The sequence below is a fragment of the Erigeron canadensis genome, chromosome 2, assembly GCF_010389155.1.
Source record: "Erigeron canadensis isolate Cc75 chromosome 2, C_canadensis_v1, whole genome shotgun sequence".
NCBI classification, from domain to species: domain Eukaryota; kingdom Viridiplantae; phylum Streptophyta; class Magnoliopsida; order Asterales; family Asteraceae; genus Erigeron; species Erigeron canadensis.
This window is the reverse complement of record NC_057762.1, coordinates 40,270,275-40,289,720: the sequence shown is the minus strand read 5'-3', so window position 1 is coordinate 40,289,720 and position 19,446 is coordinate 40,270,275. Positions and strand designations below refer to the sequence as shown.

The following is a 19,446-nucleotide window of genomic DNA, read 5'->3' as shown; positions in this document are numbered from 1 at the left end:
TTATAAGTGGATGATAAATAAAACTTTCTTAAGCCATATAGCACATATTTTGAAAATCTCAATGATCTTAGTTTAATAATATATATATATATATTACATAATTTACTTGTTTGGGCCGTTAACGAACTGAACATTCGACGAACACTTCGTAAAATGTTCAGTAGATGATTTGTTTATGTTCGTTTGAACTACATTTCTTACTGTTAAATAAGTGAGCATGAACATATGCCTGGTTTGTTAATTTTGAACGTACGATAAGGTATTCAGTTATTTATTCCATTTGTTCATATCTTAATTGAGTGTATGTATGTGTGTATATATATATATAATATATATTAGATATTGTAACAATAGTAATAGTTATAGTTTAAACATTTTATATCCGTTTAACAAAGATAATTTCCGTTCTTTAACTTATGTTCATGTTTGATTGCTTGGTTAAAGGAATGAACATCAACACATAAGTCCATTCGTCTATGTGATCATATTCATTTGTTTGTTTGATTGGTTAAGCTTAAACGAACCAACATAAACAAGTCCCTTTCGTGTTCGATTCATTTACAGTCCTATAAGTTTTGGCTTAATTTGTATCATGAACAAACCCTTTCGCGTTCGTATGATTCATTTACATCCCTATAACTTTTAGCTTAGTTTGCATGTTAATTTACATCCCGATGAGTTGTGCTGCCCCAAAAGTTTTCACATTTTGGTGTCTTGGTTAGGAGCAGCTTTGCACCAGCTAGTATCATTTTGGTATTTGGTGCATAACTTGGAGATGGGAATGTTGTGACAGCTTTTGGTATCTTTGAGTTTTAGGTTACATTATTATGCTGTGATTACTGACTGGTTTGATGGATTTTCCAGGAGAAAATATTAGGGATGGGAGGCATTTGGAACTGTACCATCTGTTTATGTGTATGGCCTCTGTATGATCTTATCTTGCTGAATTTTGTTTTTTGATTAGGTCCAAATTCAGAGCCTGATGCTTATATAGTTTAGACTTTGAACTTATTCTAGTCTTATTAAATTGTATCCTATCATGTTGTTGAGTATTTGTATATCGGTTTTAGATGTCTGCAAAAATAGCATCAAAGAAGATGATTCTGTGCTTGGAAAAATGTACCTTTGATGCAGTATTTTCCTATTAATGTTACCTTTACATAGAGCTGCATAGTGGGATGCTTGAAACCAGTATTTACAGGACTTGTAATTATTGGATTAGCAGCTTGTTATATTCGATTTCATTTTCGTTTTAGGTCTTTTATATGTATTTCATCTTGGTTTACAGATAGTTTATCTTGGTTTACAGATATTTTAGCTAGTGGGTTCTAGTTGGTTATTAATTTTCTTAAAAAGATTGATATCATGGCATGGAGGGAGACGTGGGATGTAAATCAAACTCAATTCTGAGGATTGAACCCGTAAAATCATTGTGCTTTTTCTTGAAGCACTGAAAGTGCTACAAATTGCTTCTATGTGTGTATTTTGGTATATATATATGTAGGGGTAAGATGATTATGATTTAGGTGTGACGATGCCTGCCTCTACGGACCACTAACTGTGAAAAAGTTAATGTTATTCGTTATGTTAACTTTGAACTAATACTGATTAATTCTGTTTTATGTAAATTTCATTTAGTTTATTACAGTATAATAGAAATTCAAGTCAAAAGCCAAATACTGTTTTTGTAACCAGGAAAGTTCGGTCTCGTGTTGCACGGCCTCGATTTTTTGGTTTGTGTTTGTTATTGACATGAAAGGGCTTTTATGCAGTAACAGACGTCGGTTGATCATAAGAGAGAAAAGTTTGATAGTTTGATCATAAGAGATAAGAGTTTGATGGTTTGGGGTTGATAACTGTAGTATGTAAATAAGTCAGTTTAACCAAATGGCCGGGTAATTAATTTGGAACTGTTGCTTGACCAAATAACATCGGTTTCGTTACTAGACATGGAGTGAAACAAAGAACCAAACTAGATTGGAACATGGTAATGAAGTATATATCAATGTTTTAAATGTATACCTGCCGGTATTACCGGTATCAGAAATACTCCGGTATTCTAAGTCCAGTATTTTTTCGATATTTTCACTATTAAATGTCGGCCGGTATTTTCCGGTATTACCATTCCGGTATTTAAAAAAAAAATTGAACTTTTTTAGAAATAGTTACACAATAGCTATATACGGAATTAATAAATTAACATTAATAAAATATCATTATGAAAATAATTAACTTACACTTTAAACCTTTATTTTAATAATTACTGTAATACTTTATGCCCTTATTTCTAAAAATTTCTACTATCACAATTAAATTAACTTACACCACTTGACACCGCCACCAATAGTACCATCACCGACACCACTAGACCGCATTCCCCACCACCGCCGTCGCATTGCGCGGATACCATGCTCGTTATAAAATACTTATTTGGTATTATTTTTGAGTGGATATAACTGTATTTTGACTATTTTCGTTAAATTGTAACAATTTTTGTCAACTTTTTATATAAATAAATTACGAGTAATATAGTCGTACCGGCCGGTATTTTTGGTAATAACAATAATACCGGTAATACCGGAAATTTTTTCGCACCGATATGACTAAAATACTGGTTTTTAAAACATGGGTATATATTATATTGAAAACTATACTTTCCTAAAATCTAATATTAGTTTTGATTGTATTTTAGCAAAGTACAATGCGTATTTTTCCTGATGGTTATTTGGTTTTATTAATGTTTCCATATAAGCTTTAGTGATTTTGAACTTCATGTCGGTGGATTTTATCAAAATCACCTGATTTTTGACTTTCTATAAATACTTTAAGATAACATTATAAATATAGGCTATACGTGAAACATTACTATAAACTCTGAAAATTAAATATGCAGTCTGCTGCGGCTATATCGAAATACGAATTTCCATACCACAAACCAGCCACCATCCACGGGTCAGTACAATACCCGAATCAGAAAACAGTAGATGCAACAGGGCCAATTCGGCCCGAAAACGATGAAGACTTGGTAGAAATTCAATATGGCAATGGAGAAAGACGAGTTACATTGAATTTGAAACGTCAATATGTCGATAAATATATTCAGTGCTTAAGCGATAACAATTTTATTATCTCTGTTGTTTCTGGAGAGTTAGATAGCAAGGGTAGTGTGAAATCTCTATCGATTTTATTAGGGCCGGATCTTAAACAAGCCAATACGGGGCCATTACTTCCTCCATTAGTATACCCTAATACTCGTAAAAAAACCGTGGTTCTCGACCTAGACGAAACTCTAATCCACAACGTAAAAGGCACCGGTGTTGATGGGTCTATTCTTCCTAATAATATAATCTACGATTTTCTTTTTCGAGTGGATGGACTGGTCTACTATATTTTGAAACGTCCGTTTGTTGATGAATTTCTTCAATATTTAAGCGAAAACAATTTTGAAATCGTGGTTTTCACCGCAGCAACAGAGATTTATGCTTCCCTGGTATTGGATTCTTTGGATCCTAGGGGTTTGATTAAACATCGATTGTCTCGTGGTTCATGTACGGAAGTTGACGAGAGTTTTACAAAGGATTTATCGCGTCTGGGAAGGGATTTAAGAAAGGTGGTGATCGTTGATGATAGACCAAAATCCTATAGTTTAAACCCGAAAAACGCAATACCTATTAAACCCTTCATTGATGATCTTCAAGATGATGAATTGATGAATTTGATGGGTTATTTTCGCGAAACCCGCGATGAGGAATTCTTCAAAGAGTTCGAAAAAACAAAAAACTACAGGTATATATAATAGTAACATGCAAAGACTCATGGTCCAGAAATATTCAAAAAGATCTCTAGCTAGTGCTTTTATATATAATTTTAGATTAATCAATTGTATGTGTTTTGTTTTTTTGGTATGTATGGTTTCGTTCGGAATTTTAGATTCATATATGTGATTTTAATCTTATACCTTTCAATTTTCAAAATACTATCGTTGGATGCTTTGGTGCAATAATCTGAAAAAGGTTATCAACTTATCATAAAACATGTGCAAATGGTTATAGTGTTTGTTTTTTTATATAACTAATAATAATAATGAAAACTATTGGGTTTAATAGCACGCATTGCGGGATTCAATTATCGTTTTGCTTTCATAATCACGTTCAAATGTTTATAATATATAAAAAATTAAAAGACCAAACAACAGGCCGATAGTTTAAAACGTAAAAAAATAAATAAGTAAATAAATAAATAAAATTCAATATAACTGTAAATCTATACTATATTATAAAGCAAATCCACTTTTCAACTTTCAACATTCAATTTCAATAATATATACATATTAAGGCATGATGTACCATATATCAATACATACAACTTTCTCTCTCCTTCATAAATCATTTCATTCCTCTAATTCTTTTAAAATCTTTTATCTTAAAAACCGTATATCGATAAATTATAAAAGTTATATGGGTGTTCTTAAAATTTCATATTCTTTAATTAGAGATGTCATTCGATATACTTTCGACAAATTTTTAAATCTAAGGGTGGAGCCTTTACGACTAAGGCATTTGGCTATCTATGACATATAACCTCCTATGACCTATCACCCTCATATTTTACCGTCGCAACGCGCGAGTACTTGCTCTCGTGTATTTAAAAGCAAGACAACAACCATGGAAAAAAAATTTGCAAAATATGTAAATATACATCTACTTAAAAGTAATACCATCACAATGTTCAAAAGTTTGTCATATTAAATATGAATAAATAAATAAATATAAAGCTAATGATATTGGTGACCCGTTAATATGTTATTTAATCTTGGAATATTTTATTTATAAATAAATATATAAACAAATACCAAACAAAAAACATAATAAATATAAATATATAGGAGTTGGTTATTGTAAAACAAGTATTAAAGTAACACAAATAAAACAAAATCTTAATTTTTGGATTATGTAAAAATTAATGCACGAAAATTCACGAAGAACATGTGTATATAGATACATGCTGATTTTCACGATATAAGATGATTTTCAATAAAAACAAATCTATTATCTTAATATTTATTTTATTTTAACAATTATCTAATTACATATCAATGAAACAAAGTTTGCCCAACTGTAATATTGGTCAATTTTTTTTTTTGGGCAAAACTCTATTTATGCCTCAATGACAACATGAGGCCCAAAAGTTAACCAAAATATAAAGTTTGAAGGGAACTAAGGTTATGACGCTGACCTTCCAAAAAAACACCGTACCACAAAAATCTTTTTTTTCTTCCTCATTTCATACATCAAATATATACAACGAAATTGGGATGCGCTTTTCATCCTTCCCATCCCAACAATAATAATATTATTATATTACAACTAATTATCTAATAACATAAGTATATGATTATCCAATTTATATTAAAAAATTATAATACAACCTTAAACTAACTAGTGTAAACTTTTTACTCGAAACTAAAAGTTTACACAGTTTGAATTATTCTTTTTTTTTTCTTTTAAACAGCGTAATTTCGATATTTGCTCAAACATGAACAGTGTGTTCTTGAGTTGTTTGAAAGAAAGAAAAGAAAATAACACAAAGGATTGCAAAATGAGTTGTGTTCTTGAGTTTAACTTAAAGATGGAAATGAAATTAAAGGGAAGGAGTTGGAAGGATTTTTTTAGTTGATTTTATTTAAAAAAGTTTATCCTCATTTTTGAGATGATTTGAAAGGAAGATATGATGACTTCTAATCATTTCTTTTCCTTTATAATTTAAACTCAAGAACACAATGGAAGTGTTGGGTGGAGTCGTGGAGGTGTTTAAATGAAAATGCGGCATCGGAAGTTACGAGAATAGTGCCCGCGCGTTGCGGCGATGAAATGGTGGGGGTGATAGGTCAAGTCATAGAGTATAATAGCCAAATGTCTTAGCCGTACGGGCTCTGACCTCGGATTTAAAAATTCGTTGAAAATATATCGAATGACATCTCTAATGAAAGAGAATGAAATTGTAAGAACACCCATACAATTTTTATAATTTATCGATATACGGTTTTTGAGATAAAATATTTTGAATGAATTAGAGGAACAAAATGATTTATAGAGAAGAGAAAAAAATGGTTGAGATTTGAGGAGAGAAAAATAAATGAGTGGTTGAAATTTAAGGGTATTATAGGTATATTAGATGCAGATGTTTAAATTAGTAAATAAAAAGAGAAGTATATTAGGTATATCAAATTCTTAATTGAGATTTAAAAAAAAAATGTTTTATAAAATGGTATTTAGATATTTAGATATATGTTTCCCTCCAACTTATTCTATTTTTATATCAAGAAACAAAAATACAATATTTTATTATTTTTAGTTCAAATATTAGAACTCAATTTTCCAAACAAATAGGCGGTATTTGAGAAACTACAAAACTTAGGTGAAACTAAGAAACAATAAAGTAAAGAATAATAGAGGGGTCTATTTGGAAACCGCCCAATCATAAGTCATGAATACACGTGACCGATTTTAACATCACAAACAAAGCCATTATATATACTCATACAAAATTAAAAAAAAAGTACTGTATATAAATACCATCATCTCTTGTTCATTAAGGAGTTTGGATATCTGAAAACATTATTAATTAATAATAATAATAAGAAGAAGAAATATCTCAGATCCGATCATATACAGATCAGATCTACAATCATGTCTTCAACATTCTCCGGCGATGAAACGGCACCGTTTTTTGGCTTCCTCGGTGCTGCTGCTGCCCTTGTTTTCTCCTGTATGTCGATCTTATCATTTTTCATCCATTTATTTCTTTATTTAATCCATCTGTAATCTACATATATATATATATTGATTTGTTAATCGATCGTTGTATATATAATTAACTGTTGATTAAATTACTTGATTTCTATATCTAATGATTCAATTTAATATTAACTTTATTATTTATGCTTTCAAAATTTATATCGATTTGATGATCGGTTTATATAACTTGTATATCGATCTAGTAGCGTATATTTTAGGATATAGTGATCGGTGTATTAGATCGATTTTGTAGGTGTTCGGAATTAATTAATTGAGTAATTAGTTAATTAATTGTGTATGTATGTGTATCTATATATTAATTAATGTGTATTTATGTATCATGATATAATATAGATGAGAAACTTGATCCGTAATTCTGTTTAATTCCATTTGTTATTTTCGTATGTCATGTAGGATTAATGCTTATATTATGATAAAACTGGATTTGAAAAGAGTAACAGAGACACATGATACGTGTATGTGTGTGTTTATATAGTTAGATATGTAGGATCGAGGAAGTGTAATTAGTTATTTGTTGTATTTTTGTGAAGGTATGGGGGCGGCGTATGGGACAGCAAAGAGTGGAGTTGGAGTGGCGTCGATGGGAGTGATGAGGCCGGAACTGGTGATGAAGTCGATTGTGCCAGTGGTTATGGCTGGAGTGTTAGGTATTTACGGTTTGATTATCGCGGTTATTATCAGTACAGGGATTAATCCTAAGGCAAAATCGTATTATCTGTTTGATGGATATGCTCATCTGTCATCTGGCCTTGCTTGTGGTCTTGCTGGTCTTTCTGCTGGTATGGCTATCGGAATTGTTGGTGATGCTGGTGTGAGGTAACTTTTTTCACATTTTTATCTCGCTGTTTTGTTTATCACTGTTTCATTGGGATCAAGTTGGTAGATATTGATTTATCTATCTTTACTAAAAAGATTTGTGGAACCAATCAGCTTGTATCCTTGTTGTCTATGCAAAGTGAGCACTGACCACATTGCCCTAGACCCTAGCCCATTCTTGGGTCTTTGGCTTGTAACTGTGGCCGGAAGGAATTGATTTGTGTATTGAGCTTCTTTATATATCTAGTAATGCACATACTAAGTGAGTCACCCCAGTTCACCTCTTGTGGATTGGTTCAGTATTAAAATTTGTATAGCTGTGGTCTCCTCTTTTATGATGCCAAACTGTAGAATTTGTATTGTGTTGTTTTGCTCTGATAGATCAAAAGAAATTATGCTTGTGACTTGTAATATCTTGGGCGTTTATCTTTGTGACTCACATTATCTTCCTTAGCCATTGTGAATAAATTTCCATGAGACATATCAGATGTTGATACACATTGGCTTACCAGTTTGGTAACTGTCTGACTGTTTAGTTGTCGGATTGATTAGTTGCTTTGTGAGCTTACTCTTAATGAAGGGAAAATGGAAAGTCGTGCTTTATTTCATGATATCCCTGGCTATGAGTTATAGACTTCTGATGGATGACAGCTAATTCGACCAACCTTTACACTGTGATCAAGTTACCAGATTTGGTTTGAGTTTGCAATGAATGATTTTTTGCTCTTCTTGGCCTGGATTGCATGAACTAAAACACATGAACAGTTTACCATAAAATTTAATATTCATATACTAGACAAGAGTTTGACTTGTAAGTATCAAGTTTCAAGACTTGATTTGATCTACAATGAATTATTATAAGCCATTAGGTTCTGTGTTCATACTTTCCCACAAGCATCAACAACTAGTCACCTGGTAATATTAGCAATATGTGAATAGGGAAGTTCTGTTTTGTTGCGCATGTCAATAATACACAATCACTTCATTTAGCATCTAAAATCTATCCAGGATACCTGTAAAAGAGAAAGGAATTGATAATATATAGCGGCTAATGTATGGATTTACTTTTTGAATATTCTGATCTTTTATGCTTGTGGTTCTATAGTTGTTTTTAAATTTGACCATGTGATGATTATCATAATTTCTCTTTCAGGGCCAATGCACAACAACCAAAGCTATTTGTTGGGATGATCCTTATTCTCATTTTTGCTGAAGCACTCGCTCTCTACGGTCTTATTGTTGGCATCATCCTTTCTTCACGAGCTGGTCAGTCCAGAGCAGACTAGAAGAACAGCCTTTTGTACACGAGGTGCTGCGTCTTGCTGCTATTAAGTAAGCGTATGATTGTTATCTTCTCTGTGGTTGTGTTGTTGTTGGTTAAGCTGCAGACATGATCAATTCTTTGGTGGTGATGATACCTTGGCCTGGACAGTCTGCCTATGGCTATGCACCTATAGTAGGTTTTAGACCCAATTTCTAGCTCTCGGCTATAATAAATTTGGTTTCTTTTATGTCTATTGTTTTTGCTATGTGGAGAATATCGTTGGACATGTTATATAGATGGATAATTTTGCAGATTTGCTTCATAATTTTTCTCAACTTCTTTTTATTTAATGGTAAAGATTTCGGTTGTGGCAACAATTTCTCTTATGGATGTCTCACAAGTGTTATAGGATGGATATTTATTTACTTTTCCTTTTTCAAATGAAGATAACATTGTTATCATTATTCTGTAAAAATCCTTCAAACGCTTGTGGTGACTTTTAAACTGAATCTTTCTAACCGAATTTGCTTAGTAACCAACAAATTGTGAAAATGAGTTGAATTTTATTTCTAATAGCTTCCATATGCATGAGAAGTAATTGGTCAATGCTATATTATTTTCTGTAAAAAGAAGTTAACCCAGCCTAATTTCCCTCACCAGTCTTTGTCTTTGGCAAACAATTCTTATTAACCTCATATGAGAAGACAAGGACAATGTTAGATATAGCACCAGAACTATGTTTTATCACAACCTTTTTTTTCACATCACCAATCAAATCAAAATGATATCAGAAAAACAAAAAGCCTTTGTATTTTCAAATGATTCAGCTTTATGCTTAAAGGAAGAATATATTTGGCCAATGCAAAGAAGAATTCTAAACCAAAAAAGTTATTTTTGTCGTTTTTTTTTTCTTTCTTACTTTTAGCACCTTATTTATCAAACATAGAATAGCTGATATGTCACATTTCGTTGGAATGACGTCGCAATATATTTGACAAGATACGAGGTACAAACAATGGTGTTCATCTCGCATCAATAGTATCGTATTATGCTATTGGTGCTCTCTAATTTTTTTAATGGAACTCTACACGAGTTTTTCCATATAACACTTGAGTCTCAAAGTTGTATGCAAACGAAACAACCAAACACTTGACAAACAATCACGGCTGGCGTCATCAAAGAAGAATGAAAATGTACGAGTAAATGAAAATGAGAATAGGCAAAGAAGAAATAATAAGGTCACGGCGGACGTCATGAAAGAAGTTTCCCTTTCCCAACATTTTCCTGTTATTTCCATTTTCATTTATTATAATAATAAAAAAGGAATAATAAAAAAAAAGTGTGTTCGGATCACCGCCGTTCATAGTTGACGTGGAGTGTCGGCGATCACCCATATATATACATAACCTCCCACACGACCGCTCTCCCATAATCCTCCCACCATTTCAAATTCTCATTTCCTTATATTTACTCCATCTAAAATCCTCATCAATAATAATAATAAATAATTTGTTATATTACAAAAAGAAGAAGAAAACTGTTGGTTGGTTATATGCGCATCAAACTAATTAGTCGGTCAATTCAAAGTTTGACTGCAAAACATATGGCTGAAGAATTGAACTCATCATCATCTGCAGCAACAACAACAGCAAGGACAAATAAAAAGTGGTCGTCTGTATTTCGATGGATACCGAGTTCCTCTGATCACATTATCGCCGCTGAAAAACGCCTTCTTTCTATCGTCAAGTAAGTTACTGTTTGATAGGAATGTAATTGGAATTAGAAAGTGGCTTGTTTAGTCAGGGTGAATGATTGGTTTGGATGAAATTGCAGGACTAAATATACACAAGAAAAGGTTGATATTGGCACTGGCCCACCTGGGTCGAAGGTCAGGTGGTTTCGTTCTGCCAGTAATGAATCGAGATTTATCAACACCGTTACCTTTGATAGTAAAGAGGATTCCCCTACTCTTGTGATGGTTCACGGATATGCTGCTGCTCAAGGGTTTTTCTTCAGAAATTTTGACGCCCTTACTAAACATTTCAGGGTGATTGCAATTGACCAACTTGGGTGAGTTTGCTATGTTATATCACCAGTATATGTTTAAAATTTTCCGTCTTACATAGTTACATATGATGATGCTAGAATAACGGGTTTTGTGCTAGTTGGTTAAGATATGAAATGGTCATTTATCTGATGTGGCTCCCTTTGGTAGTTCTGTGGACATAAATTGAAACAAAACATGCAATGCACTATAATGAGTAAGGAACATCAGCTGCTAAGAATATTAATTGTCAAATGCTTGGGATGCAATTAAATTTCTTTCAAGTCCTGGCCCTTGTGACAGAGTTGTTTTCTATGTAATGGTGGAGGCTTGAGACATTTGTGCCACTTCGAACCTCATGGAAATTGGCATATTTGTTGGTTATTATGATTCATAACACGTATAATATTGCTTAAGTGTCATTAAATTTGGTTGCTTTCCTTTTGTTTCAACGTTGAAGTAATGATTTTCTATCTAGTTTCCCTTGGAAATTTGTGGGCAGACTTCTGATAGGTAATTGATATGTGACTGAATTGTTGAATGTTGTTTGTTACCCTGTACCTTATTTCCCTAGTAATTTCTTAGCTAGCTGTTGGCATCAATAGACAGTAGTCTACTATCTTGATTATGTGATAATATAGCACGCTGAATAACATTTGTGTCAAGCTTGGATAATGCTGGTACGGAAGTTTAGAACACTAACATTGGTTATTAAACATATGTTTTTTAGAACTTGTTTGTGTATAGTGGTTATTGATTGTCTTCTAAATATACTATAGTTTTCCTGATTAAGTTATTATTTTTGTTTTTGTGCTGGACAGTTGGGGTGGATCAAGCAGGCCCGACTTCACTTGCAAAAGTACCGAAGGTTAGCTGTCCTTGACATGCAGTTAGTGGTTTAATACCCAGTTCACTTTCACTCCTTGCATTATGTGCATCACAGGTTGGACTAAAAGTTACTGTTAACATTTTGATTCTACATCAAATAGTTGTGTTTGTTGTTATGCAGAAACTGAGGCTTGGTTCATTGATTCCCTTGAGGAATGGCGCAAAGCCAAAAAGCTCGACAAGTTTATTTTGCTTGGGCATTCTTTTGGAGGATATATTGCTGCTAAATATGCCTTAAAAGTAAGTTTCCTGATGATACTTTTCACTAAAGAACAACTTTCCATTTTTTAGCCTTAATGATCTGGAACAAAAACAAATGACTTCCCACTATTATTAACTCTGAAGCATCCGGAGAATGTGCAACATCTGATTTTGGTGGGACCTGCGGGGTTTACATCAGAAACTGATCATAAGCCGGAGTGGCTTACCAAATTTCGAGCCACATGGAAAGGAGCGCTTATAAATCATTTGTGGGAGTCTAATTTCACTCCTATGAAGGTTCTTAGGTAGTATGATATTCGTTGCTTATTGTTAGAAGTTTTCTTACATCAATTATGTACTGCAAGTGGCATCCATTCATATAGCTTTAACTACAGGTGATATGTGGAATTTGTTTGTGCAGAGGTTTAGGTCCTTGGGGTCCAAATTTGGTCCGCAGATATACAAGTGCAAGATTTGGTGAGCATTCTACTGGGGACATGTTGACTGAGGAAGAGTCCACCTTACTCACAGGTAGTTAGAGTCAAACATATCAAGTTTGGATTTCCACAATTTCATTTTTCTTATAGTTGATGGTTTCTGTGAAAGATTATATATACCATACTCTGGCGGCCAAAGCAAGTGGAGAGCTCTGCTTGAAGTACATCTTCTCATTTGGGGCGTTCGCTAGAAGTCCTCTATTACAAAGGTGCGGCTAGGTTGTCAAGTTTTACAGTTCTTGTCAATATAAAAGGCCTGCTTGATATGTTAAAAGATTAATCTGCACATTCGTTAACTGGTATATTGAAGGGCTTCGTCGTAATAAAAGAACTTGCATGCTTAGTATATGTTCTTTAATAGTATTAACGATTCGCACAAGTTTGATGGCACATGCTATATATAGTGGGTACCTTGTAAGATACCTATAAGAACTATTTATTGGTATTAATACTTTAATAGTACATCAATATCATCATTAGGTCAAAATGCATCTTGTGAAATATGTTTTGTTTTAAGCTTTTAGCTTTTTAACTTTGTTATTTAGTATCCTTACTTATTTATCACTGGCCAGATCATGATTTTTCTTCTTATATTGGCTGTTTGCATACTGGTCAAAGTGTACATAACACAATAAACCTTGCCTATTAAATCAATACGGTCACCATTCAGCAAAAACATGTCATCCTTTTGGTTTGCAGATCTTCAGAATGGAAAGTGCCAACAACCTTTATATATGGGGTTCAAGATTGGATGAATTACCAAGGGGCAGTAGATGCAAGGAAGAACATGTCTGTCCCATGCGAGATCATAAGGGTCCCAAAGGTATGTCTTACAAAGGCTAGTCCTCATGGATAGTTAAACTATGGTTTGTGATTATATAGTTGGACATGTCAATGGGTTGCGTTTGGAGCTCATCCACTGATGAGTTGATCTAGCCCATGATCATTTAAATGGATCATGATATGCCCAGTAGCTAGTGGATTCTGATCTTGTTAAGCAATGGATCAAACTTTCTGATCCAGTCAATACTCGTTAGATAAACGGATCAAACTTTTTAACCGTATTAACAAAGTAACAAAACAACTGTACCCAATCCCGTCTTTCACAAGGTATGGTGGAGGTGAGATCCAAATAGCTTTACTTACCTCTACCCTAAGGCAAAGAGGCTGCCTCCAGAAGGACCTCCGGCCATTCTGTAGAGAATGACGATCGAACCTTTTACCTTTGTCTTCAAAGGCAAGGGGTTTTCCACTTGAACCGAACTTTTTAACCTCTTGATCACATAAATAGACTGGATCAGACTGTATATAAGTAATACAGTGACCACTTTACAGACGTATAATCCTAGCATTTATTAACTGGATTCGACGAATATGATTGCAGGCTGGTCATTTTGTCTTTTTAGACAATGCAAGCGGATTTCACTCGGCAGTATTACATGCTTGCCGCAGGTTTCTCTCGTCAGATCCTAATGGTTATCCTTTACGTGAAGGTGTTGTATCCATATAGTATATTCGACTCATTGTATTAGTAGTTGTAACATTCATTTAATATGCTTTATTCTGTTATATATAACTGATACACTTATCAGGCTAAAAATTATAGTAACAGAGTGAAGACGGAAAAAGAAAATGTGTTTTTGTCACATGAAATTGTAGTTAGGCCTTAGCGTAGAACATCTATTATACGTTGTACAAAAACCCTTCAACTTGATCATGGAGATATATTACGTATCCATTCTTGTCATCTGATTTTCGGTTGTTTTTGTGGCCGCTTCACTTGCTAGAATCAGTGTATGTTGTATGCACTTTAACGATTGTAGTCATTCATTATATAACACATGAGAATTACTTAAGTGAGTCATGTTTTAGTCGTGTTCAACTAAGTATGCTTCCCTTGTTTTGTTGTATGCCAATCCTAGAAAGTTATATGCAATTAATCACGGTAAATGGGATGCACGTATCACTCCCCATTGCTCAACTGCGGTACTAAGCCTTCTTACTTTTCCAATATATTTACCTTATATTATTAGTTTGAACGATAACCTCAGTTTGAATGTTGACCGAGTTAAGCGTCCTGTTGTTTTTCATATTTTGCATGGCCAATTGATGAGAAAAAGAATGACTAGCCTGCAACCTTACTGCTTTTGCAATATCACCTATTGAATGCTTTATCTTAAAACTTACTTTTTATTAATCATATGCATCGCTACCCTGACTGAAATGTATGACCTTTAAATTACAAAAGCACAAAATTTGATATCGTTATATGGATTTAGACCATGGACACGAATATATCTTTGCTCTGTCTAGTTATTTACTTTGGGTTTGCCAACTTTGAGCACGAGTCAGGTTATTCTATCATTTGTATCCGTTTCGCAATTTCAAGTCATATTATTACAACACATATAGTATTTTATCCCTAAATCAATAAGGTTAGATAATTGGTTAACACCATTGTCTCTAGAGACAAGTCAAAGGTTCTATCCTCTTGTCGGAGGTCATTTTCTATTTTAGATATAACATGGACGCAACCTCTTTACACCGTCATGATAGGGATAAGATTGTCTACATCTCAACCTCTCATACACCGTCGAGGTATTGAGATTTAAATTCCGTAAAAGACGACATTGGGTGTTTACTTTTACTCATATATATTATATCTCTAACAATTTTTATTGACAACTATTACATCAAATCTAGTCTAGTATTAAAACCCAAATAGAACACATATTAGCATCTAATCAAAGTTATGCCACTTATGTCACGTTCCGAATTTTGGCAACAGTGCAACACAATGCATCCACATGGTTTCATTCTATAAAAAAATATATCTCAGCTAACATATCATTTTTGCTTAAGTTTTTTACAGTGTCTTTCTTTACTACAAAAAAAAGGTGTGTAGTATGTACTCACAAAATATTTGCTTTTTGTATTTTAAAAATAAAAAGATTCATGTCACCATGTTTTATGAAGCAGAAAGGGGAGGTAATGACAGAAGAAAAGAGGTAGCTGGTAGCCAGGACTGCCAAGATGGCAGAATCCTCTCTACACAATCACGGGCTCCAATACAAAATTTATTTTTTCTTTAAGTTAATAAAAAATATTATTATATATATTATATTATATTATATTATATTATATTATATTATATTATATTATATTATATTATATTATAAAAGATATAAGATAATGATAAATGATTTTTAGCCTTATAATTAAGTTGATTGATCATTTTTCTATTATAAATTTTAAGATGAAATATCGATCTATTTATATTTACAATTATGTTTTACGTTTCATGTTCTTTTCTTTTTCACCTGTTATAATTATACCAAGTGATAATAGAGATCGAAAATGCACCTAATTAGGTTTGAACCTTTGCTTCGTGTAAAACTCAAACGACTCAACCGGCTGAACTTATATTATTGTCTAATCCGTACATTACCTAATTCATACTTTAAACATCTCAATCACAATCACTTGTTTTGCCGAATAATTCAGTTAAATATTGACTACGAGTACTTTTCATTACTAATAATGGGAGACCATTGGTCAGGATTTTATAATTAGAGACAAGTATGTAGGATCCACTATCTATCAAGTATTCAACAACAACTAGATTCCTACCCTTGATATCCGACGTGGATGATCGCCACGTGGACCCACATTCACCAAAAAAAGTTAATCAAGCCCCGACAAATTCACGAAAACAAGCGCCCTTTTTTGCCATTTTCCCAGAAACAATAAAAGCTGGTCATACCTTCCTCCTCATGCACATTAACGGCTACTTTCACTATCATATCCTCCATTTTTTTTCACTTATTTATTACTGAATTAAATTAAAGATATATAATGACTCTCCTAGTCCTATGATGGTTCAACTTTTTCTTTTTTTCATAAGAAGGTTATTTTTATATATACTAATATACACAACTAGTATTAACACTTGTACGATGTACGGATTGACTATATATGTGATAAAAATAATTTTCTCGTAATCTATCATTAACATGATTATGTGTTATGTATATTATTCGTTCCGTTTCACGTCCCATAAGTAATTACGACAACTTATATTAAATGGCTTAATTTTTTTTTTCCCGAACATTCAGATTTTCATTAAGACAAAAATCTAGCAAGGAGCTAGAAAAAGTACAAAGAGCAAAGAAAAACATGATCATAATGCATTAGTAGATAAAAACAAGCTACTGGGACATTAAAGACTAATTATAAATTGAAACTTGACCATTGTAGCAACGGGATTTTTGTCTTGGAGGATCTATTCGTTACCTAAAGGAAACTGATGGCTTTGATCTCCTTGACTGCACAGCGGAAGGACGGGGTCTTATTGTTGAAAATGTAGTCGTTTCTGATCTTCCATATGGTCCAACAATAGGCAAGTATGACCAGATTTAATAGTTGACGCTTGCTAGTTTTGATTTGGGTATACTGGTGAGTTGTGAAGAGATCCCTGATGTTGGATGGTTTGCTGATCGTGAGATTGCACCAGGACATAATATCTTATCCAAAGAGAGTCGGTGAAGGAGCAATGAAGAAACAAGTGATTTGCAGATTCATGATGAGTGTTGCACATGGGACAAGTCAGCGAGTTAACTGAGATTTTTCGGTGAGTTAGTTGATCAGTAGTTGGAAGTCGGTTCATTTCAAGACGCCAACCCATAATATTGATCTTTAGCGGTGCAAGACAATTCCATGGGAAGGACCAATTGTTAGGTCCATAACGAGCAGAGTAAATGCATTCCTTCAAGGATTTCACTGTGAAAGTACCGGAAGGGTCATGTTTCCATAACCATGAGTCCTGCCTGTCAGCGAGGGTGACATGCAAGATCTGTGAGAGCATTGCTTGGAACTGATGGATTTCATTCGGAGATGTTGGAGGTTTTGACCAACACCATTCCCACTATGAGAATCTTCCTCTTGTAGTACAACGATCCTTGATGAGACAAGCTTTGTGTTTTTCGAGCCTGAAGAGGTCAGGGAAGGACTTGGAGAGTGGCTCGTTGTTGATCCAGGTGTCAATCCAGAAACGAATGGTTGCGCCATCACCTACTTTTCCTGTAATCATCTTCTCAAGAGAGATGTTAAACGGAATGAGGTGAGAGTTTAGGTTGGCAATGCCTTTCCAAACTCCCACCATGTTGGGCTTGATGGGTACCGGGGAGCAATTGCGAGCCGTGGAGTGAATGGCAGTGATCACACTTAGCCCAAAGGCTTTGGGGTTCGCTTCGAAAGTGCCACCACCACTTAGAGAGCAATGATAAACCTTTGGTTTGCAAACTACCCAACCCAAGCCCGCCCGTATCCGTAGATGCAATGACAGAATCCCAAGAAACCCAATGAATTTTCTTCTTTGAGGAAGAACCGCCCCAAAAGAACAACTTTCTAATAGACTCAAGTTTAGTAAGTACACATACCGGTGCCTTGTACAGGGAGAAATAGTAGGATGGGAGACTGTCAAGCACAGAACGGATTAAGGTGATTCTACCCCGAGGGATAGGGTTGTGGCTTTCCATCGTGAGAGACGGTTTTCAAAAGTTTGAATTACAGGTGACCAGTTTCGAATAAGGTTCATGTTGGAGCCTACAATGAGGCCAAGATAGGTTATCGGGAGTTGGCCGTTTTTACAGTTGAGTGTCTTGGTGGAGGTGATGGTGGAGCTTGGGGTGAGGTTTAAACCATAAAAGCAAGACTTGTGAAAGTTTACTTTTAGTCCAGATGCGATATGGAAACATCTAAGGATTCTGGTGATGTTGGCGACATGGGTTGAAGACCATGACCCAATAATCATGACGTCATCAACATAGAGGAGGTGGGTGATGGAGGGTCCGTTGTTTGGCAGCCTGATTCCGGAGATAAGGCCCAATAAAGAAGCCCGATGGATCACGTTAGAAAACGCTTCCATGGCAATGATAAAGAGGAAAGGGGAGAGTGGATCACCTTGGGGAACTCCTCGTTCACAATTGAACTCGCTGGTGGGGCAGCCATTTATTAGGACCGTAGATCTGGTTGATATGAGAATTCCACTGATCCAGGAAATCCATCTGGTGGGGAAGCCCATTTGTCTTATGATGGATAGGAGAAATGTCCAACTTACTGTGTCAAAGGCCTTTTCAAAATCCAACTTTAGGCAAAAAGCTTCTCTTTTGCTTTTCTTTAGCCAGGTAATTATCTCATTTAGCATCAATGGGCCATCAAGGATGTTCCTGTCGGAGAGAAAAGCCGACTGGGTTGGTGATATGATCTTTATAATTACCTTCTTCAGCCTGTTTGTAAGAACCTTAGAGATGGTTTTTTTTATGCAACCAATGAGTGTGATGGGTCGGTAATCGTTTAGGGATTTGACTGGGGATGTTTTGGGGATGAGGGTGATAAAAGAGGAGCTGGAACCGTGGCTAATGGTGCATGAAGAGTGAAAATCAAGAAGAATATTGAGAAAATCCATCTTCAAGGTGTCCCAATACTTTTTTATGAAGCCAAAGTTGAAGCCGTTGGGACCCAGAGCTTTGTCGCTACCACATTCCCAAACGGCTGAGGTGATTTCTTGGAGGCTGAAATGAGTAGTAAGGTAGTTGGCATCATCAGGGGAAAGGGTTTTGAGGTTATGACAGTTTATTGTGGGCCTGAGTGGGTTGGGCTCTCGAAATTTTTCTTTAAAAAAACTAAGCGCAGTTTCGCGGATAGTTGGTGGGTCAATGAACCAATCTCCATTTATTTCTAATCCGTTGATCCTGTTTTTCGAGGTTCGACAATTGATGATGGTGTGAAAATATGTAGTATTCTCATCTCCACATTTGACCCATCTTGCGCGGGATTTTTATTGTAAGTCTTGGGTTTTGGAAAGTTCCAGAGCACTGAGTTTATCTTTTGTGACGGCCCGTAATGCAAGTTCATCGT

The 19,446-nt window shown here is 34.5% G+C and overlaps 3 protein-coding genes across 3 annotated transcripts; all 3 read left to right on the top strand.

Moving 5' to 3' along the window:
- The first annotated feature begins 2,887 nt into the window (after window positions 1–2,887).
- On the top strand, window positions 2,888–3,796 carry LOC122588260 (carboxy-terminal domain RNA polymerase II polypeptide A small phosphatase 1-like). The gene has a single exon (XM_043760378.1). It carries the CDS (start codon window positions 2,888–2,890, stop codon window positions 3,794–3,796), a length of 909 nt encoding a protein of 302 aa, XP_043616313.1.
- A 2,762-nt stretch (window positions 3,797–6,558) lies between these two features.
- On the top strand, window positions 6,559–9,220 carry LOC122587209 (V-type proton ATPase 16 kDa proteolipid subunit). The gene is made up of 3 exons (XM_043759313.1): window positions 6,559–6,768; window positions 7,349–7,634; window positions 8,788–9,220. The coding sequence occupies exons 1-3, from the start codon at window positions 6,690–6,692 to the stop codon at window positions 8,918–8,920; spliced, it is 498 nt and encodes a 165-aa protein (XP_043615248.1). The 5' UTR covers window positions 6,559–6,689; the 3' UTR covers window positions 8,921–9,220.
- Window positions 9,221–10,320: 1,100 nt separating this feature from the next.
- LOC122589538 (probable 1-acylglycerol-3-phosphate O-acyltransferase) lies at window positions 10,321–14,275 on the top strand. Its single transcript, XM_043761836.1, has 9 exons — window positions 10,321–10,644; window positions 10,732–10,968; window positions 11,764–11,810; window positions 11,952–12,070; window positions 12,176–12,336; window positions 12,453–12,562; window positions 12,638–12,737; window positions 13,228–13,351; window positions 13,913–14,275. The coding sequence occupies exons 1-9, from the start codon at window positions 10,451–10,453 to the stop codon at window positions 14,036–14,038; spliced, it is 1,218 nt and encodes a 405-aa protein (XP_043617771.1). The 5' UTR covers window positions 10,321–10,450; the 3' UTR covers window positions 14,039–14,275.
- The last annotated feature ends 5,171 nt before the right edge of the window (window positions 14,276–19,446 follow it).

Coding starts and splice junctions, on each gene's coding strand:
- LOC122588260 (XM_043760378.1), top strand. CDS start 2,888: ATGCAGTCTGCTGCGGCTATATCGAAATACGAATTTCCATACCACAAA.
- LOC122587209 (XM_043759313.1), top strand. CDS start 6,690: ATGTCTTCAACATTCTCCGGCGATGAAACGGCACCGTTTTTTGGCTTC. Junction 6,769..7,348: donor TGCTGCCCTTGTTTTCTCCT/GTATGTCGATCT, acceptor ATTTTTGTGAAG/GTATGGGGGCGGCGTATGGG. Junction 7,635..8,787: donor GTTGGTGATGCTGGTGTGAG/GTAACTTTTTTC, acceptor TTTCTCTTTCAG/GGCCAATGCACAACAACCAA.
- LOC122589538 (XM_043761836.1), top strand. CDS start 10,451: ATGCGCATCAAACTAATTAGTCGGTCAATTCAAAGTTTGACTGCAAAA. Junction 10,969..11,763: donor ATTGCAATTGACCAACTTGG/GTGAGTTTGCTA, acceptor TGTGCTGGACAG/TTGGGGTGGATCAAGCAGGC. Junction 12,738..13,227: donor AGAAGTCCTCTATTACAAAG/GTGCGGCTAGGT, acceptor TTTGGTTTGCAG/ATCTTCAGAATGGAAAGTGC.